At 36.4% G+C, this 25,114-nt stretch overlaps 2 protein-coding genes across 5 annotated transcripts; one reads left to right on the top strand and one right to left on the bottom strand.

Annotated features, from left to right (window-relative positions):
- Positions 1 to 4,166: 4,166 nt before the first annotated feature.
- Positions 4,167 to 8,693, top strand: ZAR1 (HOPZ-ACTIVATED RESISTANCE 1). Of its 2 annotated transcripts, XR_015218060.1 has the most exons (3): positions 4,167 to 4,471; positions 4,929 to 7,937; positions 8,189 to 8,693. XR_015218060.1 is itself a non-coding variant. In XM_086600961.1 (2 exons), exon 2 carries the CDS (start codon positions 4,951 to 4,953, stop codon positions 7,510 to 7,512), a length of 2,562 nt encoding a protein of 853 aa, XP_086457087.1. In that variant the 5' UTR covers positions 4,167 to 4,387; positions 4,929 to 4,950; the 3' UTR covers positions 7,513 to 8,693. The 2 variants fall into 2 exon arrangements, 1 of the variants encoding a protein (XP_086457087.1); XM_086600961.1 differs by having other exon boundaries at positions 4,167 to 4,387; positions 4,929 to 8,693.
- An 11,048-nt stretch (positions 8,694 to 19,741) lies between these two features.
- On the bottom strand, positions 19,742 to 24,524 carry LOC147508430 (putative F-box protein At4g09190). 3 transcript variants are annotated; one of them, XM_086600958.1, is made up of 2 exons: positions 23,235 to 24,524; positions 19,742 to 20,648 (listed from the first exon to the last, which is right to left on the bottom strand). In XM_086600958.1, exon 1 carries the CDS (start codon positions 24,347 to 24,349, stop codon positions 23,243 to 23,245), a length of 1,107 nt encoding a protein of 368 aa, XP_086457084.1. In that variant the 5' UTR covers positions 24,350 to 24,524; the 3' UTR covers positions 19,742 to 20,648; positions 23,235 to 23,242. The 3 variants fall into 3 exon arrangements, with proteins under 3 accessions (XP_086457084.1, XP_086457083.1, XP_086457085.1); XM_086600957.1 differs by lacking the exon at positions 19,742 to 20,648 and adding an exon at positions 20,720 to 20,960 and having other exon boundaries at positions 23,235 to 24,522; XM_086600959.1 differs by lacking the exon at positions 19,742 to 20,648 and adding an exon at positions 20,989 to 21,101.
- Positions 24,525 to 25,114: the final 590 nt, after the last annotated feature.

Raw genomic sequence — 25,114 nt, 5'->3', positions numbered from 1 at the left:
AAGTGTGGATAGAACTACTACAAACATGGTCGGGAACACTTGTGGACCTAGTGAGCTAGCAACAGTAGATTTGTGTAGAAATAAGGATTCACAATTTCATATTGTCTCAAGCTAGTTGTGGACATTTTTTTTTAGCATTTCATTATAAATTGAATAAATCAAACATTGTATCAAAGAAGTTGGAACACCGTTATTCGTTTTTAAACGCACTTTTCACATTTGTTGGTACTTAGTCAGCATCTTTGTATTTCTTTTGGAGTAGTTGTTCATTGTTCATTCTTTGTGCTTTTATAGAGTACGTTTTTTCAAAGAACAAAAGGAAAAGAAAGAAATCAGGTCTTAATACAAGATACTTGCAAGGATACTTAACACATCCATCCACTAATAATGGAAGAAAACAATCTTTTGTGCAAGGCGAGGTGTACTTGGGAAATTTTACAAACATGGAATCAACTGCAAAGTCACAATGCAACCATCCATTTGTTCCATCATGTAATAGATTTGGAGAAGATAGATTATCTTAGTGAGCCTTTTTTTTTAATTTGTTTGTTGTTCTTTCTTTCTTTTTTCGGGGAAGAAGAAAATCTCACCCCAACATTCGGTTGAGAATCCTCTTTCACTTGTTGTTTCTTAAATCAATTTGGTTTTTTTCGATAACAATGGAGAGGAAATATTGCAAGATTTGGTATAACTGGCAAGGGACTTTTACTGAATATAGGTAAATATATAGAAGTTTAATTTACTAAGACCTCCTCAAATACTTAATTCCTATTGGTTAGACAACTAGGATAACTTATTTGGGGACAGCAAAACCGGACTCAGTTGCATGGTAGGGCCACCTGTAGAAGCAAACTAATTGTTGCTTTATTAAATTATCTGGGATGAGACCAATGTGGTCAGTTTTGCGGTACATTAATTAAATGTGTTGATTGACACTGTGCATGGGTACCCAATTATCCGAATCCGGAACCGGAACTGAAACCATTTATAACGGGTCTGGATCCTAAAATGTTAGACCCATTTAAAGTGGGTCTTCAAAAACCGACCCGATAAAGAACCGAAACCGTTAGAACCGAATAGTAAAAAACCGATGGATACCGGAACCGATTAGTTTGATTTTGATATATAGAATTTAGTATTATATTATGCTAAATAAAGACAAACCCAAACATTATTATTATATATAATCTATATTTAAGTTAGGTGTAAAATTATGCTAAATATATATAACATTTAGCATAATAGTGAATGTGTGTTATTAAATGGATATTTTATAATATTACATTAAATATGTGTATTATAAATATTAATAATAATGTTTACGTGTCTACGTCTACACGTATAGTTGTATATTATGAATTAACTAATACACTGTCTATATTAACTAATGCATGAACGTGTACGTGCTTGATATATTACATGTATATATATTAGATAATGAATACGTGCAATGCTAACTAACAATTGTGGTACATGTGGTATTTATTTTATATATGACGCATTACATATAGTATAATATACATATGTTCGATTTAAAATATACACATGCATATAATGTATATATGAGAATGTATTTAAAATTTTTAGATAACTTTTAAATATTATTATTGAATTTATGACCATTACTTCTTATAAGAGGACAAAAATATTGATGACAAGTGTTATAGTCGTCGTAAACTAACTTTTATATCGGTTATATAACTAAAAAAAATAATTTTAGCAATAAAAATGTATAACCCGATAAGGAACTGGAATCGGAATCGAAACCGACTTAATTAATGGGTATGGGTCAAGGTTTTCAAAATATAAGAAAAAACCCGAAAGAACCGAACCCGATAGGAACCGCTAAAAATAGACTCATAACCGAAACTGATAAGAACTGACCCAGAACCGACCCATGAACACCCCTAACTGACACTCTTAATATTGGTAATAATGAAACTAGTAAATCAGTTCAAGAATAACGACGGTAATTTGGTAACTAAATGGGAAATTTGGTAACAAATGGGGGATTTAAAACGGTAATTTTGGTAATTAAATTGATAACTAAAACAGAACTAAGTTTCCGATAATTTCGTTCGAAACATTTTTTTTTACATTCAGACAGAATGAAACATCCTATCCAAAGTTTAAAGTCACCTCTGCATTACACATCTCCTAATAGCTTCTTACCAAGAAGGTAAGAATCAGGAAAAATAATCCCATGTGGAGGTAACAAGTTGTTGCTTGCATTGGAAATGATCTCAGTAACTATCAAGGGCTACCCTAATTGTTATCTAGTGAAGAGCTACCTTATTAGTCACCCTTGCATTGGACCATTGTTTTAGGGACTTAAGGGTGACAAGTTGTTATTTCCCCTCAAAGTCACCTACATTGGGAATGCTATGAAGGCATGTTGGTTTGTAGCACGTCAACATGGCATCCCAATAATTTGATTTACATTTTGTTAGAATGTAAGAAGAAATTGAGCATTTGTTGATTCGATTTGTTAAAACTTAAAAAGTGAATTGTTTTTTGTAATCTTTTGCCTATTACAAGACACATTCAAATTCATGAGAAAAACACATTCAATGTATACATACACGTAAGTACCGATTATTGTGTTCTCCTATTTGCTCAACTCCTTTAGGCCATACAATTCTTACACATTCATTTATTCACACATTTAATGTACATACTAACATGCCCTATTATTGTATCAGTGTTTATTACTTTTTTTTTAGGAACATTTTTTGTGTTATTTGGAAAGGACTAAGGAAGATCTCGTCATGAAAATATTCCTCAACGTAAAAAGAAGATGCAATGCAATGTAGTTATAAGCCTATAGAAAACAAACATATATTAGCACAAGGGAGATTAATTTCAACAATTACATTGTTGGAAAGTTAAAATCTTGAGGTGTTGAGTGGGATAAATAATCTGAGCTATATGAGTTGAACCTCCCTTCTCTAATGCTTCCAACTTTGATGGAGAGCTTGTTATGAGATTTCATAGCTTCAATACGAAATGTGGACTCGTAAATGTTATTCTAACTCTATGAAAACCATCAACTAAGAACATCAATTGAACAATTGAACATTGTTTGAATCAACGAATGTTGTAGTTCTTAAAATTTATAATTACATAAATAAATTTCTTCCGATGCTACCCATTTCCATTAAGATTTGTGTCAGAGTCATAGGTCGGGATTTCGGAATAATTGGAATTCCAACAAATCCAAAAACTGAAATTCATAATATTTCGATCCATATCATATTTGGAATTCCAAAAATTTTCATAATTATCAATATTTCAATTATATATTTTTTCCAGTTTTTTGGAAAACCGAAATATTGAGCGGAATTCCGATATTCTCTTCGGAATCATGAACACTAGTCTGAGTGTCCCTAATTTTTTTCACGTCCTGTCCATTCTTTAGTTGCTGTCCAAAAAATGAGTTTACTTATGTGATAGCTACTGCTTTTATTCGAGTCCATTTTTGCTGCAATTTCGGTAATGGTTAGTTTGCTTCCCGCCCAATAGAGGCATGACACGTGTCCAAGCTAAATGCAAATTCCGTCCCTAAAAACCCCAAAGTTTCCTATTTTAATTACCCGTGTAAAACATACACGTGGCAGAGTCGATGACCCAAAACAAGGAACCGGTATAAGTGGTTTTCAATTACCGTCTGTACAAGAAACCAATTAGCTTTGAAATGTAGGCAGGCATGAAAGAAGAAAACATTGTTGTTGTTGGAGATTGTTGTATTTTGTTTAAATTTTCTTTAAAAGAATGATAATGAAGGGAGAAGACTATCTAGAAGAGAAGAAAACGTGGTGGTAAGCTTTTCTTTTGGTTTCTATCACATGACAGGTTGGCTAGATGAAGCTGCAAGTGGGAGTTTTATAAAAGTTTTCCTACAGTCTTTTATTTTGTGCGGGACAGGGGAAGGAGAAGGAGAGGGCATAATAGGAAGAAAACAAACTCAGAACGGTTCCAATTTTTTAAACACTTTTTGTTTAGTTAGCTTGGACACGTGTCATGCCTCTATTGGGCGGGAAGCAAACTAACCATTACCGAAATTGCAGCAAAAATAGACTCCTTTTATTCCTGTTCCACTGTGGCAACACTCTTTTGTTTTTTGACTTTTTTCTACCCATTGACTTTGTAAAGCATTTGTTAGCAGATGAGTTAGGGAAAGCATAAAATGACAAAATTCTGTTCTCATTTATGCGAAACTAGGGTATGCCTGTGCCTACAACCCGAGACATCGACGTGCTATCCTGACAACTCGTCACGCCTTCGGTGCGAAACAATGCATCGCGCCTTCGGCGGAAACAACTTGTCGCGCTTTTGGCGCAAGACATACACGTGCCTTTGTTAGATAGAGAAGATAAGAAGACCGGAGGTGAGCTACATTTTAAGACCTTTTCTGTTTTTGTATCTCAGCAACAAGAGAATAGACAACCCAAGTTCCAGTAGAATACTACTGGTGAGTCTTGCTTTAGCTCTTCCATAAATTTAGTTTTCTCTCCTTTGGTTACAGTTAGAAACACACACATGTTTTCGTTCCACCTGATTCAATATTCTTGTAGTTTTTTTATTTTTTGTTGCGCTGCTAAGACCATTGCAGTTCCAAACCAGTTTCATTTGATGGGCCAATTGATCAACAAATATTCTGAACATTTCACTTTTAACCTGACAATTTGACAAAATTTTGATAATTCTATACCTGCCTTAGAATTCAAACAGAAACACTATTAAGCCCGCCTTTAGAAACTTTGATCGAGTAGTGGAGAATATGGTTTTGAATTATTGATGATCTCTCATGATTCATTTAGTTGAGGATTATGATACGAATATTGCAGACATGGATTGATCTGAAGAATCAGCTAGCTAAGACGATATTGAATTTTTTTTCCTGGGCTAATTGGTTTTTGATTTTTCAGTTTTTTTTCTTCAACTGAAGAGATGGGGGACGCAATCGTTTCTGTCTTTGTGGAAAAACTTATAAATGTTCTTCTAGACGAGACTCGCATCTTATTCGATTTAAAAGACCACTTTGAGAAGCTGAAAACCGAGCTCCAGATCATGCAAAGTTTCCTCAAGGATGCAGACAGACTGAAGCGGAAGCACCAGACTCTCAGAACGATCATGACCAGTCTCCGGGAGTTGATTTATGAAGCGGAAGACATATTGGCAGATTGCGAGATTCGATCCAAGGACGAACAACAATTAGTTGGGCGTTGTTCCGTGTGCTTCATCCCCTCACTCTCAGAGCTGCCCTTTTACTATCAGAGTGGAAAGCGTCTCAAAGACATCAATGAGAGAGTTACCAATATCAAACAAAACATATCATCTTACTTAGGAGTGTCTTTCTTTGGCCACACATCATCAACTACTGAGGATCAGAACAACCAAATGCCTAGATGGAGCTCCCCCATCTTTGACCATACTCAAGTTGTCGGATTAGAAGGTGATAGTCAAAAGATAAAGGAATGGCTATTCGCAGCAAATTACGGACTACTTGCCATTGGAATAGTTGGTATGGGTGGATTGGGTAAAACTACAACTGCTCAGAGAGTATTCAATGATAGAGAAGTAGAGGATCACTTTGATAAGAGAATGTGGGTTTCTGTTTCTCATACATTTACTGTCGAGCAAATCATGAGAAGTATGCTGAAGAATTTGGGAGATGCAAGTGTGGCAGATGATAGAGATGAACTTTTGAAAAAAATTAATCAGTTCCTTCTGGGCAAGAGATACCTGATAGTGATGGATGATGTGTGGAGTGAGGATAATGCTTGGTGGCATTGCATTTGTGAAGGTCTGCCTAAAGGGAATGGAAGCAGCGTTATAATCACTACTAGAATTGAAAAAGTTGCCCGGAAAATGGGAGTGTCTGAGGAGCAAACCCATCAACCAAAATTCCTTAGTGGTGACAATAGTTGGCTGTTATTTCGCAAGATTGCATTCGCAGAAACAGCAGGTGAGTGTATTCACTCTGATTTGGAGAGTGCTGGAAAGGAGATTGTGCAGAAGTGCAAAGGCCTTCCCCTTGCAATCAAGGCGGTAGGAGGGATACTGCTTTGTAAGTCCCCTTACTTATCTGAGTGGAGGCGAATTGCGGATAACTTTCGTGAAGAGTTGGCCGAGAATGATGACTCTGTGAAGGCATCTCTGCAATTGAGTTATGATGAGCTTCCATCTTATCTGAAGTCTTGCTTCCTATGTTTCTCTCTTTATCCAGAAGATTGTGTAATATCCAAAGAACAGCTGATGCATTGGTGGATTGGCGAGGACTTCGTTCCAGTTAGAAATGGAAGATTAGCACTAGAAGTAGCAAAAAGTTGTTTCTCAGGATTGATGAATCGATGTTTGATAGAAGTGGTTGATAAGACGTATAGTGGAAATATTGTGACCTGCAAAATGCATGATATGGTTCGTGATTTGGCAATCAATTTAGCAGAAGAAGATAGATTCTGTACATCAAATGGGATAAAATCCCGCCATTTAAGCCTCAAAAGTGACATGGATCGAAGGTGTTTCCAGACCAACTTGAACTTGCGGGTACTGTTGTCCACAACCAAAACTGGTGAAACTAATAAGGTCGCTTCAAGTGTGGCAGCAAGGTTCTGCGGATGCCGATATTTGAGGGTGTTAGACCTTTCCAAATCTATCTTCGAAACACATCTTACAAGTCTTTTGGATAATATTGGTTTTCTCCAGCATCTGACTTATCTGAGTTTAAGCAACACCCACCCATTGGTTCAAGTTCCTCACTCACTGGATAAACTCAGTAACCTCAAAATTCTCGATTTAAGTTACTGTCAGAATTTGAAAGTACTCCCTTCGTACGTGACAAATTTGCATAATCTAATAGTACTAGATGTAAGCTATTGTGGCTCCCTTGAATACTTGCCTAAAGGTCTGGGAAGACTTTCAAATCTTCAATCATTATTGGGTTTCAGACCTGCAAGACCAAATCAATCTAAAGGCTGTCGAATTGCAGAGTTGAAGACATTGCCCCTACTTGAGACTCTTGAATTACGACTAACAAGAGAAGACGAGATTGGAGATGATGAGGTAGATATTTTGTCCAGTCTCCTACAGCTGCAGTTTTTAACAATAACTTGTTTTGATACCCATGGCAGTGGTCTTATGGAAATGATGGATAAACTTTCTCCACCTCAACAACTTCTTGAGCTATGTCTGAAGTTCTTTCCAGGGAATATGAGCCCTATTTGGATAAACCCAGTTTCACTTCCTATGTTACGGCATCTCTCCATCTCGTCAGGAAATATAGTGAAAATGAATCAGTTATTTTGGGGCAGTGGCAAAAATGTATGGAAAGTGGAGGCCCTAATGTTGGAAGCTTTGTCTGACTTGCAAGAGAAGTGGGCTGCGTTTCAACTTGCAATGCCATTGCTAAGAGTCATGAGTGTTAGTTGGTGTCCGAATTTAGAATCTTTCCCAATTGAAGACGTCGGATTTAGAGGTGGAATGTGGGAGAAGGAAAGACCAAGGAGGTAAGAAGATCAGGAAAAAGAACAATTAATGTATACAACGTGAAGTCAGACAGTGTTTGGCTGTTGATGATCGTTGTGGGGAAGTCGGCCTCAAGACTATCTTTTATCCATCTTGATAATCTTCTAACGTTGTTCTAGTAGGACAATTAGAAATATTACACATACTCATCTATTTCACTATGTCCTAGATTAGTAGAATTGCATGTACCTAAAGAGTGTTGTTTACAATGTCAGTTCTGATGGTTTGATCAGAGATCAGAATGGGCAGGTGCACCAATCTTTTCTGGCAGCAACATGAGAAGAGCTGTCCTGTTTATGGCAGCAGGTTTGAGACGTGCAGAGATGCTTGGGTCAAACTTGTCATAGTTGCATCTGATTCACTGAGAGCAGTAAAGGTCATAAATGGTAATGAGGAAGCTCCTTGATACTGTAAGAATCCCTTAACTTCTTTCAAAAATTTGATGTAATAGAAGTGAAGACATATTTAGGGAATGAAATAGGGCAACAGATTGCCTTGCTAAGGCTTGTAATTAGTTAACTGATATGACTTTTTATAGTACTCCTCCATTAGATGCCAAGTTGCTTTGTAATTGTGGAGGAGGATGTATTGGGGACATTGTACTCAAGATTTTGATTTCATGTAGCCTGGTTGGAAGTAATACCAAAAGCAATCAATGCAGGTATCTTAAATTGGATGACCACAACGTAGCCTCCATGGGAACCTAATCCTTTATAGCAATTCCATTTGTGGCAGCCTGATATCAATCAAGTCTATTTTTGAAACAAACTGTGAAGGGAAGTGTACGGCCTGATTTTGAAACAGGGTGGAAGTTGTGTGCTTCAGAACAATCAATTCAAGAGTTTGTTGAGTGGTGCCTTGGGGGATGACTACGTACTTGTTAAACTAGTTGAAGAAACTGTAGAAGTTAATGCGGGCGTTTTTTGTGTTGGAGCTGCAAATGAGCCACAATGTATACCAGTGGCAGAGGCAACTGAGAGATTCAGCTTTCATGGTGTTTGTAAGATGAGAATGATATGCTATGTAGCCATGTAGGTAATAGACTCCTGATATGCCCTTTTAAAGGTCTATTTTATATGTTTCTACAAATTTATATTGAGAGCTTTAGACGAAAAGATTCAAGACAGGGTTTATGTTTTTGCGTATGCATAATCTCTTTTATTTTCTGACCGATATATGCATATCATGCTTATTACATCTGTGATTAATTTTGTTTAGCATGTGTTTCATTCTCTTTCTTTTTCATAGACCAGTCAATTGTGGAACTGAGTATATTTCTTGTGGATCAGCATCTAATTCAGAATGATTTCCTGATGTACATCTACTAGCATATTCCCAATTCTGACATTTCTCTGAAACGAAGTTGTTTATATACTATGGAGTTAAGTTATTTATGTATCTGTTGAGAAACTGCATGTTGATTACGTTTCTAATATTTTATTTTTGCAATACTATAAATAGGATGCATGTGATATAGATATAATAGTATACGTAATTTGTCACCTGATGCCCTCTAGCCATATAGTATTTTGCACCCGATTCATGTAAGGTCGAGTCCATTTATTCACAAATTGAATCTCCTGCCTAGTAATTAAGATACACTGAAGCTTGTCCATGGCTTAAGAGCAAATTCATCAGTGGTTCTCTTCATTTCTTGGTTTGTAAAAGCTGCTATTTTATTGATGAAATGAAGAGAAAGTTGGTGGATCCGTGGATGTATCCTTCTGAACAAAGAGATGGAAAAAAACATGCTTATACAAATTATAGCCATCTATACGTTATTCCTACGTTCCAGACCCTCCCACTTAATTTTCCAGCACGTTTCTCTCATCCCAACACATTTTCACGCATTTCATTTGATGTATTTTTGAAATGTGAGGAAGGTCTCACAAGTCTCAACCATATAGGAGGCGAATTCGTTATTTACAACTTACAACCCACAATAACTTGTTCAGTGGCGAAGCATGTGAATCTAGAATATACCCTTTCGTTGTGTGGCTCTGGAGCTGGCCTTTATTTCTACTATTCGTCTTGAACTATTGTTCAATTCTTCAAGGATCAGATCATGAAGTAGCATGTTGTTTTGTTCTAATTCTTTAAGGATCGGAATACATACTTCTCTGCCCACTTACTGCTTACTGGAGGTTGGATTGAAATAAAAATAGAGGTAAGATAGTTACAGAATCAGTTTTTCGGAAGATGACTCTTGCACCGCAAGTCCTTTATGAATGGCAAAATCTATCCTCCTAAAAACAAACTCGTTAGAACCAACTGTCATTACGTTGCAGTCTATAACTTTCTGCAATCTCTTAAGGAGCTCAACAGACTATTGTGCCAAGAAACCAAAGGTGTCAAAACTGACAGGAATGAAACAATGCTGGTTAGCTCTACAAGCCTCCTCGTGTTCCTCAATTTTCCCCTACCCGCCGCTTCTATTAGTCGCTTCTTCCACCTCAAATACTCCATTCCCAAGCCCTACTAATGGAGAGGCTCGGTTACATCAACACACGATGCCTCCCCTCGGACCAACAAGTAGATCAATACATCCAGCAGGGCGTGTCGATCTCCCCTCATTCGGATCGGTGAAAAATTCACAAGAGCCTCCTTCTACACCTGTACCCCAACCCTCCAAAATGCATAACATAAAATATCTCGACATGATCATGTCGGTATTTGAAGCACAGGAAATATCTACAATGTGTCGCATGGTCCCCAAAAAGTATCTAGTATGTTCTTTTTGCACACAGGGGCATAGACCACCATCGAGTACAAAGGAATCATGAAACGGTACCGAGAATAGAACGATACTCTACCGGGCGACATCTGGCCCAAGTCCCTCCATCGAATAGCAAGTAGGAAATCCTTTGCATGTTTTGAAGCATCCAATGATCGCTTTACGAAAGCGGATAACACAAACTCCCTCTCCAGACCGGCAACAATCTTACCATATAACGCCTTCCGCCAAAAACTTTTTGTGGTTTTGAGGGGACGGTAGCACTCACACCATAAACGGGGTCAAAATCGGGTAGATAGAGACTCAATGCACCGCTAGCAACATCAAGAATCTCATCCAAAGGTATCGGGGCCACAACTCCTAAGAATGTGGTTACGAGAAGCTCGGTCTCGGACGGAGGCCACAAAAGCAAATGTAGATACATCGGTGGCACAATAAATACCTAAACCGCCTAGAGGCGTAATGGGAGTGTCGATAAACGCCAATCGTAAAATCACCGGGCGGGGACCATCGAAACCACAATACCACGGAGAACACCTGCGGAGATGCCGATCAAAAGTCCGAAATACCTCTCTGAAAAGGATGGTGGACAAGTCACGAATCGCGAAGACCAACTTAGAGAGCCCAACACAAGCTCGTAAAGAGCTTAACTCACATTGTGGATCTTCTAATCTGACCAAACAGTCCATCGAGTCATAGCCTTGTCAATACGCTTTGCGAATAAGACCCATGACAAAAGATGCATCGATCTTAATCGCACCTCCAAGCAACTTGACCCCTGGCGAGGATGGGACAAATCAAGGAAAGAGACGAGAGTAGAGCGACGTGGATCTAGTGATGGCCAAAATATCTCGGTTTAGCCACATTAAGAACCAACCCATAAGAAGGTCCTTCTTCTTGAATCATACCCAAAGTCGCCGCCACTTTACGTATCCCCACCGTAATCCCATCATCTAAGTACCACGCCTGTAGCAATAACCGACAACTGGACTAGATCCGTTGAATAAGAGGATGCAACACCAGTGCAAATAGAAGGGGACCTAGAGGGTCGCCTTGCTGGACCCCCGTAGCAGACTATATGTAGCCATCCCCACGATAACCTCGCGGTGACAATACAAGTACTTTCGACCCAAGGGGCAATAGGCGGGCATCGGATACTTAACCTCTTTCAACATGATGGTCCGATCAACCATGTTAAAAGCATTCTGAAAATCTACCGTGACATAGAAGAGAGCTATTGTCATTTGTTAGCATACACCATCACGGTTGACATCGTGCAAAATCGCCTCTGCTCCACCGAAACACCCACCCCATCTTGGAAATCTCGTAGTACCCAACCACATCTCGGAAACTCCTCTCATTGCAATCTTAGAGACCGACGACGCCAAACCATGCCCACGGCTATAGGGCCGAATCTTGTTATCCGGCTTAAGAAGTGGAGTAAAGCGAGCACTCGCTATGAATTCGCTTAACGGTATGGACATCGTCCACTCAGAACCAAAGATTCACCATAAGGGTCAATGCATCTAGCAAATCGGACAATATAGTCGCTGCGGACCACTCATAGCATCCAACAAATGCCGAGCTCGGAGACCATCACGACCACAAGAAGTGCCTTTCGAAACGACCTAATGCATGACAAAAGGGTATTTCTCTCTACAAATAAAGGAGGCTCGGCAAAAAGGAACAGGTTGGTCTCACAGGTGGTTGTCGCACTGGGTGTTTCTCCTCTAATACTTAGATAGTCTCCGTCGAGTTAGGGGCGACCCCTGATGATGACAACACTTTTACCGCTGCCGTAAAATGTCCATTAGCAACCTTCTGTAAGCATCGACACACATTCTGAGTAGAAACAGATCGCTGGGGTGGCTGGATTGAAGGAGGCTCTACTGCAGACTCTAAGAGGCGAAACAGCCAGATTTCACAAGTCACAGGCTCACAGCCCACACATTGTGAGCTCAAAACCACAATCTGCTGAAACTTCAATCCTCAAAATCCTTAGATATATATTATAGTTGTACTCTTTTGGCTCTATTTTTTTGAGCTTTCACAGAGTCTCAAATATTTATAAAACTCTTTAGCTAATTATGAAAAAGTAGGAGACAAATAAAATAAAATCAGACAAACAAGGAATTTCCAACTTTGGGCTGGACGTTTATACTCTTTTTCTTTCTTTGATTTTCAAAATGGTTAAGTTGTGAAAGTTAAGAGCGTATCTCCTTTTCTTTACTAAGGCAAGTAGCAAAGTACTTTTCAAGACCAAAAGAGATATGTTCTAAGCTAGGCTATCCTATGTTTAAGGCCCTTCTAAGAGAATATGATTTGAAAGAACTCATAGAACTGTATAATCTTTCATCAGTAGATTTAAGAGAAAGCATGTTCCACAACAAAAGTAGCAAGTAAGAACTTTTCTGCATGCCCTTTGCTGCAAACACCCTTAGTCCCATGAAATAGACTATACATGTACATGAATTAATACTAGAGATTTAGCAAAAAAATAAAATAAAAAATACTACTGGAGGAGAAAAAAAAAATCCTCTAGTGAGGGTTTGATTACCAATATATCAAATCACGACAACAGCAAACGTTCTGTAATAGTACTCTTATGGAAAACATGCTGAACTGTACAAATGCCTACATTGGATGATGAAAAGCCCCATTTCATATACAAAACACAAACTGTGGTTCAAGAGGCCGGCCGGTGACGATTTATCGTCTGCATTTTCAAGCTCTGTGGTTTCTACACTCTTCTCTTCCACAATAAGTCCATCCCTGAACCTATCATGGTTTGTCTGCTCATCTGACTTCCAAGGACCTTCCCCAGTACTCTAATCATGTCCTTTTGGTGTAAAACCTCCTTCTCCAGCAACAGCTCAACAATCTGAGCCACATGCTCTTTATGCTCACTCCTATATTAGTCTACATTAATAAGACACCACTGAAAGAGAAAATTTCATTGAAGAACTTTTATGAAATTTTCAACCCTCTTTAGTTTTCTTTAAGGGGAGATGGTTGATTGGGCTGATTACTTTTACACGACCATTGAATTTTCCGGATTTCGCATTGGCTGATTGTTTTTATGAAATAATGTTTATCACAGAGATAGGATTTGGTTGAATTTCATGAGTAATCATCTCCCTAAATGTTCCATGTGTTTCTTAAAATAGCCATTTTGAAAGTATCCTACAACCATTGAGCTCCAGAAAATTACATCTCAGTATGTAGTATCTTCAAATACAGAAGCAACATATTGAATTGAATCACATTTGGTGTAAACAGATACAAGAGCATTTCTAATCCTTCTTTCATATTCCAATCTGTTCCTATAGGAGTAGCCATGGATTTTTGTATCATTTCTTTACAATTATCAAGCTACATTAAAAATATTGTTGGCAGGGAGGACACTTGCTAAGGTTACGACATCTGGCTTCAAGCCCAGATCCAACATGTCAATGAAAATGCTCACGACATCACTAAACATAGTATATTGAGCAAGAGAAGAAACAACCCCACTATATGTAACTACATCTGCATTTAACCCAACATGATTCATGTCCTGTAGGAGTTGTATGCTATCCTTAAAAAAAACCGTTTTGAGCATAGCTAGAAATTAGAGCAATATTCCACACCTTATTTTCTCTTCGGGCTTGAGATTTTTAGCACTAGATGTTGGTATTCTCCTCTTATAGAAGGCATCGCAAGTACACATAATTTGGTTTTAAACTTTAGTTAATAGTGAAAATGATTCATGTTTGTCATCTTTACCGCTGGCCATTGATAGGGTTATATACTAAAAACATTACTTTTGTATTAACTCTAATTCTTTATATTTTGAATGCGAATTATATGAGCAAATGTTATGCATATTATATATGTTATTAGTTATATGCATGTGTCTAATACTTTATGTTGTAGATGATATGGTGTGAACACACAGAAGATCATATCATCAGTACCTTATAAAGTATAAGTAACGTTCACAACCTATATGGATTTGGACAAACCATTGGTATGGTTGTAGAATATTCTGGTATTAGTCTATTTTGACTATAGGATTACACTAGTACACTTTGTGTGTATTGAACAGGACCAAGTGAGGTTGTTTCTCTTTATACTGACTATATAAGAAAACAAACGCTTCTGTTATTATGGATGCTTGTCCTCTTAATCCGGATATAATAACGGGCACTTACGTGCATTGTACATTACTTTAAATCATCAATGAGTGAGATTCATTTGTGAATCAACAAACTCGACGGATTGGGTAATGACATTGTATGTAAGGTGTGTTGTTGATTATAGAAGGAATCCGTGTCCCGCAAGAAGTCGAGCTGATAATGTCCCCTTGAGGAGCTCATAAGGATTGTCATGTAAACCCTGCAGGTGGATTTAATCCGACATGACAATGAGGTTGAGTGGTACTACTTAAGGACATAAGAAGTTGATTGATGTTGTTGTCAGTAACTTGACTTAATCAACGGACATTCGATATCTTAAACACGGGGAGATCAACGAGCATATAATATGGAGCCCATAAACGCTGACACGTAATTTGGGATTAGGGCGGTAGTGCAACAATGGTCTTTAGTGGAATAAGCCATTTGTTGACGGACTTGGGCCGTGTGTTCTGGGCGAACATGGGAAGCCCAAGCCTGTCAGGATGCCCAACCCTAATTTCTCCTCATGGTCCCTGTTGTAACCTATAAATAGAATCCCTTCTCTCCTGACCGATTTTACTATTCACTGGATTGAAAAGAGAGGCAAGAAAAGATAGATCCAAATCGGTTATAGCTTTGTGAGAAAGAAAGGGGTTGGTAGATCATTGCCCACAAAACGTCCAATCTATTGAAAGAAATACAACAGAAGATCAAGAGGTTGATTTCGGATTTCATAGCTATTGGATTCTCAGAGATATCAAGAAGCTTATCTACAGGTATGATTTTCTATCCAAAACCGTGAACCCCATTAATTCCCTTCGCGTGGGTTTTCGTGGTTTGTAGAAATTTGCATTATGAAGTAACGGTTCATACAGCCATGACTTTACATTTGATGGGATTTGCTTGCTATGGTTTGAACATGCTTAATGATATTTTAGGAAATCTAAATAGGGATAACAATATATTGTCAAAGTTAGAATCAAAACCCACCCTTAACTTGCTTTAACATGAGCTAGCAGCTTAAACGAATACCATGACTTCAGTTATTGCAAGTAGCGAGCTTAGTGTGGCTGATAGGAAATTAATTAGCCGAAGCTATTGAATAATAAAAGCACACGTTTATGTAGCATTAATAAAGAGGCTTTGCCACATTGTTTATAGGCATTGGAAATACATAAAGCTCAATAAGGAGATGATGATTCAGTTGAGGTTGTGGTGTATATAAGAATCGAGGAAACGAAAAAGCTTTGGAGCAGAATTAACTGTCTCAGAAGGTATTTAAGAATCGGGGACTGAGTGTTAATGTACAGAAGTTGACGTTGTTAAGTTAGGGAGGTTTTATGACGCCATTAGTATAATTTTTATTAGCAAAACACATGAGGAGAGTATGGCTAGAGTCTAGAGCTATAACACTTATACTTATTGCTATTTTAGAGTCCCTCTATAACCACAAAAAGTTTCGAGCTTCTAAGAGGTGTCTTATAAAGGGGTTTGATTTATTTGGAGTGGTTTACTTACAATGTTTTAATCATACTAAGATTTGTGCCACAAGACATTGAACTAACCTCAAAAAATAATTAAGTGAAAATTAGAATTGGATACAAATGTATTAAACTAATATCAAAGAATAATTAACTGAAAATCGGAAACTGGATGCAACTATACTGAAATAACCTAAAATAATAATAATAATAATAATAATAATAATAATAATAATAATAAAAAATCGAAAATCGAAAACTGGATCGAATTGCAGTGAACCTTGAAAAATAATTAATGAGAAATCGGAAATTGTATGTAAATGAATTGAACTAACATAAACTAACCTCAAATAATAATTAATGGGAAGTTGGAAACTAGATGCAAATGCATTGAACTAACCTAATTAACAGGAAATCGGAAACTGGATGCAAATGCAACGAACTAACCTTAAAGAACAATTAACGGGAAATCAGAAACTGGAACTAACCTAATTAATGAAAAATCGGAAACTGGATGCAAATGCAACAAACTAACCTCTGAGAATAATTAATGGGAAATCGAAAACTGTAAGCAAACACATTGAACTAACGTCAAAGAATAATTAACAAAAAATCAGAAACTTGAAGCAACTATATTTAACTAACCTCGAAAAATAATTAACGGGAACTTGGAATCTATATTCAAATGCATTGAAGTAACATCAAATAATAATTAAAGTGAAATCGAAAACTGGATGCCATTGCATTGAACTAACCTCAAAATATTATTCACAGGAAATCAGAAATTGGATGCAAATGCATTGAACTAACCTCAAAAAATAATTAACGTGAAATCGGAAACTGGATGGAAATGCATTGAACTAATCTCTAAAAATAATTAATTGGAAATCGGGTTCGATCTGGTCGCAAATGTATTCAACTAACCTCAAAGAATAATTAAAATGAATCAGTAATTGGATGAAATTGCATGAAACTCATTTTTTTTTTTTTTGCATGAAACTAATCTCAAATAATAATTAACGAGAAATCGAAAACTAGATACAAATGCATTGAATTAACCACAAATAATATATAACAAAAAAATTGAAACTAAATGTAATTGCATTGAACCAACCTCAAATAATAGATAATGGAAAATCTGAAACTAGACGCAACTGCACTGAACTAAGCTAAAAAATAATTAATAAGAAATCGGCTTGGATGCAAATGCATTGAACTAGCCTCAAAGAATAATCAATGGGAAATCGAAAATTAGATGCAAGTGCATCAAACTAACCTCAAAGAAAGTCGAAAAATTGGATGTAAATGCATTGAACTAACATCGAATAATAATTTACGGGGAAGCAAAAACTGGATGCAAATGCATTGAATTAACCTCAAAAAATAATTAGCGCGAAATCAGATTTCTTTAAAGAATAATTAACGGGAGATTAGAAATTGGATAAAACTGCATAGAGACAACCTTATTTTTTTCCTTGCATAGAACTAACCCAAAAAAATAATTAACGTGAAATCAAAAATTGGATGCAAATGCATCGAACTAACCACAAATTGCAATTAACGAGAAATCAGAAACTGAATTCAAATGCATTGAACTAACTTCAAAGAATAATTGATATGACATCATAAACTGAATGCAAATACATTGAACTAACCTCAAAAAATAATTAACAGGAAATCGAAAATTGGACACAACTGCACTATACTAACCTTATAGAATAATTAACCTAGAAATCGTGATTGGATGCAAATATATTAAACTAACCTCAAAGAATAATTAACGGTCAGATTCTAGATGCAAATAGAACGAACTAACCTCAAAGAATAATTAACGGGAAATCAGAAACCTAATGCAAATGGAACGAACAAACCTCAAAAAATAATTAATGAGAAATCGGAAACAGAATACTAATGCGTTAAACTAACTACAAAGAATAATTAATTAACGGAAAACTGAAAACTGGATACAAATACATTGAACTAACCTCAAATAATAGTTAACGGGAAATTGAAAACTGGGTGCAAATTCTTTGAATTAAGAATAATTAAAGGAAAATCGAAAACTCGATGCAACTGCACTGAACTAATCTAAAAAATAATTAACGGAAAATCGAAAACTGGATGCAAGTATGCAATTGCATTGAACTAATCTCAAAAAATAATCAACGGGAAATCAGAAACTGGATGCAATTGCGCTAGCTAAACTCAAAGAATAATCAACATGAAATCAGAAATTATATGCAACTACATTGACCTAACTCTAAAAGAATAACTAACGAGAAATCAGGAACTGGAAGCGACTGCATTATAAACTAATATATAACCTAAAGAAAATCACCAGGAATTCTTAGAAATTGGATGCAAATGCATTAAATGAACTAACTCTATTTATTTATTTATTATTATTATTTGCATGAAACTAATCTCAAAAGATAGTTAATGGGAAATCGGAAACTGGATGCAAATGCATCGAACTAACCTCAAATAATAATTAACGTAAAATCGGAAACTAGAGGCAAATGCATTGAACTAACCGAAAAAAATAATTAACGAGAAATCGAAAATTGGATGCAACTGCATTGAACTAACTCAAAGTATAATTATGGGGAAATTATAATGGATGCAAATGCATTCAACTAACTTTAATGAATAATTAACGGAAAATCAAAAAATTGGATACAATTGCGTTGAACTAACCTCAAAACATAGTTGTATTATATATATGTAGTTGGAATGTTCGACAAGTATAGTTTTGCATTTAAAATAGTGTTTATCATATCTATTTTCGTATGACTGGGAATAACTTAGTATTCAAGTAGCTTCGGAAACTGGATGCAAGTATGCGATTGCATTGAACTAATCTAAAAAAATAATCAACGGGAAATCAGAAACTGGATGCAATTGCGTTAGCTAAACTCAAAGAATAATCAACATGAAATCAGAAATTATATGCAACTACATTGACCTAACTCTAAAAGAATAACTAACGATAAATCAGGAACTGGAAGCAACTGCATTATAAACTAATATATAACCTAAAGAAAATCACCAGGAATTCTTAGAAATTGGATGCAAATGCATTAAATGAACTAACTCTATTTATTTATTTATTTATTTATTTATTATTATTATTTGCATGAAACTAACCTCAAAGGATAGTTAATGAGAAATCGGAAACTGGATGCAAATGCATCGAACTAACATCAAAGAATAATTAACGTAAAATCGGAAACTAGAGGCAAATGCATTGAACTAACCGAAAAAAAATAATTAACGGGAAATCGAAAATTAGATGTAACTGCATTGAACTAACTCAAAGTATAATTACGGGAAAATTATAATGGATGCAAATGCATTGAACTAACTTTAATGAATAATTAACGGAAAATAAAAAATTGGATACAATTGCGTTGAACTAACCTCAAAACATAGTTGTATTATATATATGTAGTTGGAATGTTCGACAAGTATAGTTTTGCATTTAAAATAGTGTTCATCATATCTATTTTCGTATGACTGGGAATAACTTAGTATTCAAGTAGCTTCAGTATGATCTTCGCTTGCTTATTGGACATTCTAACAAAACTTTAATCAAACTTCTATTATTTAACAACAAATAAATAGAAGTCGAAGGGTTTTATCAAGGTTGTGTTATATCTTTTTATGGAGCATGGAGTTTTGACGTTGCAAAAAATTTGGATGCGTGATCAATATAGTATTCATATCTTATAACTCTGTATAGTTACATATATTTTTCAGAATAATTTAATATAGTGGCACCCGTTTCATAGGATGGGTTCGAAAGCTAGCTATAGAATAATAATAATTCCTTCACCAGCATCACCCAAAGGTCGAGGTAAGTAATTCTTGTTTAGTTTCTTCAAATGGATGACCACAGGTTAGATGCCCTGGGAATCTATTACTTTCTAGCAGTTCCATTTGTTGGCAACCTGATATTAATTAAGTCCATTTTTGCAACGAATTGTGAGGGAAAGTGTACGACCTGATTTTGGAAAAGGGTGGAAGTCGTCAGCTTCAGAGCAATCAACTCAAGAATATGTCGAGTGGTGGACTGGGGGATGACGAGGTATTTGCTAAACTAGTTACAGAAAGAGTAGAAGTTAATGCAGGCATTTTGTGTCGGAGCGGCAGATGAGCCACTTTCTATACCGGTGGCAGTTGCAACTGAGAGATTCACGACTTCATGGAGTTTGTAAGATGAGAATGATATGCTTTGAAGGTAATAGACTCCTCATATGCCTTTAACATGCTTTTACTATTTCGTCTTGAACTTTTTGTTCATTTTCTTTGAAGTATCAGATCATGGAGTAGCATGTTGTTTTGTTCAAATTGTTTAACGAGTACGTACTTCTCTTCCCTAAAAACTGAGTCCATTACTCGATACTGCAAAGTTGCATTAAAATAAATGCAGTTGCTTATCTCAAATCAATAGAGCTCAGTTAGGGAATCAGTTTTTGGAAGTCGGCATATAATTGCTGTTCTTTAAAATTACTGGAAGCGGCAGCATCAATGGTACCTTCATCTGTGAATTTCAATGCAAAAGTCTCAAAAACCCAATCAACTGATTTGCATATTGAGGGATAGGAAACCAGCTAGACTCCACACGAACTTCTTCCTTGTCCATAAAGTTTCTACAAGTGGTTTTCAGTGGTCGATAGTAGGAAGAAGCAACCACTTACTAAACTTTAAAGCTTCTGCAAGTGTTTACGCCCTCCTGTGTGCTGGCCACTGTAGTGAAATTTGTAAGTCCATTGTCAATGGCAAAAACCATATAGCACGCCATATATGTTCATTTAAAATTTATAAAATTGATTGCTTTATAGGCTAAAACCACCATATAATTCCAATCAAGAAACAAAATCCATTAATCCATGTGTACAATTGGTTAAGTTGATATAAAATACTCAGGCACCCTCTTGTTCCTTGGTGAAAGAAAATATGAGAAACAGACACAACGGTGTCACCAAATAAGCTGCAAGCCTAAGAGACTCTTCGAACTCTTTTGAAATTGCTCCAATCCTTGACCAATCCCCACTATATCTGAAGAAAGGTCTCCAAAACTTCCAATCAAGATCAGTGTTTGAAATTTAAAGGGCAATTTAAATGACTTCTAACTAAAGATCAATGTAGAAATGTCAGAGCATTATACATCCCCAAATCAGACATTGTGTCCAAGCAGTACTGAAGCAGAAATAGGGAGAATATAGAAATCAAAACAAACTTAAATAACGAAGTGCAAGGACTAGGAAGTTTACATCATCAAATTGTTTTATTTCATTGATGCACGAATAGAAAAAGCTACTGCAGAAAGCTTATTTCAATAACTCTGCATGGTATACAGATTGTTGGAATCAATTTGTTATAAAGCAAAATTCATTTATTGGTCTGATCAGCAGCATAGTTCTTGGAATTTATTAGAACTTTAATAGCTAGGCTGGCCTAGCCATCCTGCTTTCCAATGTACTGATGCAGTAATCTGCCTTCAGATTTCAGGGGTGCATTTTGTATCTTAGTAATTAGTTTCCACCAAGCAAAAAAAAAAAAAACAAGAGAAAGGTTTTCTACAATGATATTGTAGGCCAAATAAACGTAGATTAGTCACACGCTTGTTTCTGGTATATGTTGTCATCACTATCTATTGCTTCACCTATTTGCACTAATGATCAATTGAGATAAATGAAAACTGGATCATCTTATGATCATGTAGCAATGGTCTGTTGGAATCTCTTGTGTATTTCTAAATACTAGTGTGTGTGTGCAAAATGGAGGAGATGAACAAATGGTGTTCTCTCCACTTTAGTGCATAGTAGATAGTCCCACATTGGTTATCCACCACATCGGGTAGGGTTCAGGCCTGGGCTTGGGCTTACAGTTGTGGGTAGTGGTTTGACCAATAGCCTAAACTTATTTTGCCTTTTTCTTGAGCAGCAAGTTTCAGTGTTCTATTAGGAGTTGGTCTCTCTTTCTCCTAACCTCTATAAATAGGACTGTGAGTCCATAGAGAGAATAGACTTGATCAGAAACTCAACTCAGAGAAACAGAAACTCAAACCAGTTCTTTTCTTTTTCTCTTCTTCTTGTCGGCCCAGAGAGAGTTATATTGTCGTTTACAGAGGGTAGTGCGTTATAGTGCAAAGTCAGTGGCATTGTTAACCATTGAATCTGGAGGAAGACGCCATGCTTGTTGCCTTTTCGCACCATTGGAAGGGGCTTAAATCTTTCCTTAAGGACGACTAATCCGCGCTTGGTTATTCCAAGTTATCTTCCGCCCTTGTTTCTTCATTGCTACTGTTCCTTCTGTTCTACTTTAGTTGCTGTGTTCATACAACTATTCTAACATGGTCACCTAAGCTAAATGACTCAAAAATGCGCTGTCAAACCTGTCGGTCAAAAGTTCATCAAGAAAGGCTGTATATCTTAGCGCGCACTGATAGTTTTTACTTCTTGTCTTGTTCCTTGCTTCCTTTATTATACTTCAAAAGATTATTGCAGCATATGTTTTAATCTTTAAGAAGAACAAACATTTTGATAGTAGATACTGAACTTTCATTAAAAAAAAAATGCATACAAATAAGTTTCCATGTTATACCTCCTTCTAACCTCATAGCTACCTAATACTTTATTTGCAATTCCATCCAAACAGTAGATAACTCACAAGAAGTAACTACACATGGATACACCACAAAGTCACAAACACATGGGAAAGAGGGAGAAAGAGAGTATACCCTGCATCAATGAATCCCAATCCTAGAACAGCAATGACAGAGCGGGCAATAAAGACATTGGGAACTCTCAAAGTAAGAAAAGGTTGTTGTTGTTGGGATTTGAAATTATCAGTGGAATCTTGTTTCTTGGCCAGTGTATGTTTCAATTTTCTGCTATTTCTCCAGGTTACAAGGGAAGTAGAGGGAGTGGAAAATAGAAAGCCATTTTGTGTGGTAACCATTTTCATATAGCACTATCTAATTCTACTTATCTATAGAAGTCTGACCTTTTGACGACTAGCCAACTTATTATGGTTATTATCAAAGTATGTAGTTCCTAATTCCTATCACTGTCGACATGAATTTGGATCAGCTAGTGCCAGAACCAGCTTAACCGTTTTCAGTCAAGAGTCTATTATTTGTTTGTGTTTTTTCATACTCTTTATCACAATTTACACCACTCATCCATAAGACCACATTCAAGTAGTTCAAAAGTATGAAGTTTTATCAATTTGCTCACATAGTCGCACGAGGCAACTAAAGTAATAAATTCATGAATACATAAATAATTCAATGAAGGAGTAATAAATAATTAAGTCAGCAAGCATTACCGTTTCATTCAGCTTTCACGTATACTACCGAAACTGATCAGGCTCTGGATATGGTAGCCAACATAATAGTTGGTAGGTGCTAGCTCTTTCACCTCTATTACTTCCAGCAGCTGACCCTGGTTATCATAGTGGCACAGGTAGTAGCATCCGTCGTCATATGATTTGATCAACGTTTTGTTGTTTGAAATTGCTATAAAACCATTCAGCAATTTGGAATCAAATGGTAGTTGAAATTTCAATTTCTTGAGCCACACTTGTTTGTCATAATCTTTTAACACCCACAAGGTCACTCTCTGCCTCTCATAAGAAGATGTATGCACGAAACTTAAAGAATCTCCCAACTCACGTAGCCAGTAGTTTTCATGCCTAAGATTTATATTAGGGCCCATAATTACTCTGAATTGTTCATCTGCAAGGTTAAACGCTATCAATCTAAGTTGCGTATATCCAGTCCTAAGACCCGGAGAGCAAGAGTTCCACTCCCAACACAAATTTCCATTAGCGTATATCGGTTTCTTGAAGTGGTCGATAGAAAATCTTGGTGGATAATTGATCGATTTCCACGTATTGTGTCCTCCGGACCCTATAGTATATACCTCTAGGGAATTAGGACGACATTCAGTAAAACACACCACCTTATATTTCCTAGAATGAGGGTTGAACCCAAGTCCTAAATTAAAAATTCCAGCAATCTTCCTCTTCTGTTGGGGTATTGGTACGGGTATGGGTATGGTTTCTCCAGTGACGGGGTTATATAATCTTAGAAAATTTGAAGCTCTTTCCCGCAAACATAACAAACCATTGCATGAAGCACTATTATGGTACGACATATTATTGGTCAATCGTAATTCCTTTGCTAAACCATGTTGGTCGATTGAATAATAACGGAAACAGTTCTCCTTATCAAAAATCTGAATAAAACCCATACCTTCTTCCCTGGCTAAAGTCAAATTGGAGGAGACAAAGGATGGATCATGGATCAAGGAACACCAGTGCTTACTTACACACTTAAATTTTGCTAGAGATAGCGCAGGGACTCTTCTAAGGATGTCCACCAAAACTTCATGGGGGAATTTGGAATTGTCCCAAACTTGTTGCTCCTCCTCATTGTGCATTTGGTTAGTGTGTTATTTTTTCATCTCTCTTCGCAAGAGTGTAGCATAGTTTCCCATGAAGGAAAAAAAAAATTCCTAGACCTTATAGAATTCGTGTATGAGATCCCCTCGTGTATATCTCTTTCTTAAGCAGATAAGGCAGTATTTGTATTAGAGTGAATGCCATAAGCGGGCAGTATTGGTTGAAAAAGTGTAAAAGTCTAGAATTTATTGTAATTTGCTAGATTCATGGAATTGTGTTTTGATAGTTGTGGTGCATTCTTGACTATTGCAAATCTGTTGACAATATGTTACCTGTATTAATGGTACTGGTGCATTCTTGACTATTGCAAATCTGTTGACAATATGTTACCTGTATTAATGGTGCATTCTTGACTATTGCAAATCTGTGAGTCTATATAAATTCACCATGTGTTGTAATTGAATCTATCAATTTATCAATAATACCATCTTCAGTAGAATCTTGACAATTTGTTAAACCAAAAAAGTTTTCTTTAGTTGCTTTATATGGAAACATTATTATAGAATTTTGTTTGTTTAATTTTAGAATTCTATTTTTGGAAACTTGATTGGTTTGTGGCCTAAAAAGTTTCCTAAACTTCTTGGACAGTAAATTAGAATGCCAAAATTTACCTTATTCTAGCCTTTTATATTAGGTAATACTGAAAATCGAAATTCTATTTTGTAGGAGAACATTTAAGGATATCAAATCTCATCCGTCACTCAGCCCACTTTTGGATCATATCTCAGCCGCTCAAAATTATA

Source organism: Coptis chinensis, chromosome 3 (genome assembly GCF_015680905.1).
Source record: "Coptis chinensis isolate HL-2020 chromosome 3, ASM1568090v1, whole genome shotgun sequence".
NCBI classification, from domain to species: Eukaryota; Viridiplantae; Streptophyta; class Magnoliopsida; order Ranunculales; family Ranunculaceae; genus Coptis; species Coptis chinensis.
This window is presented reverse-complemented; position numbering and strand designations above follow the sequence as displayed.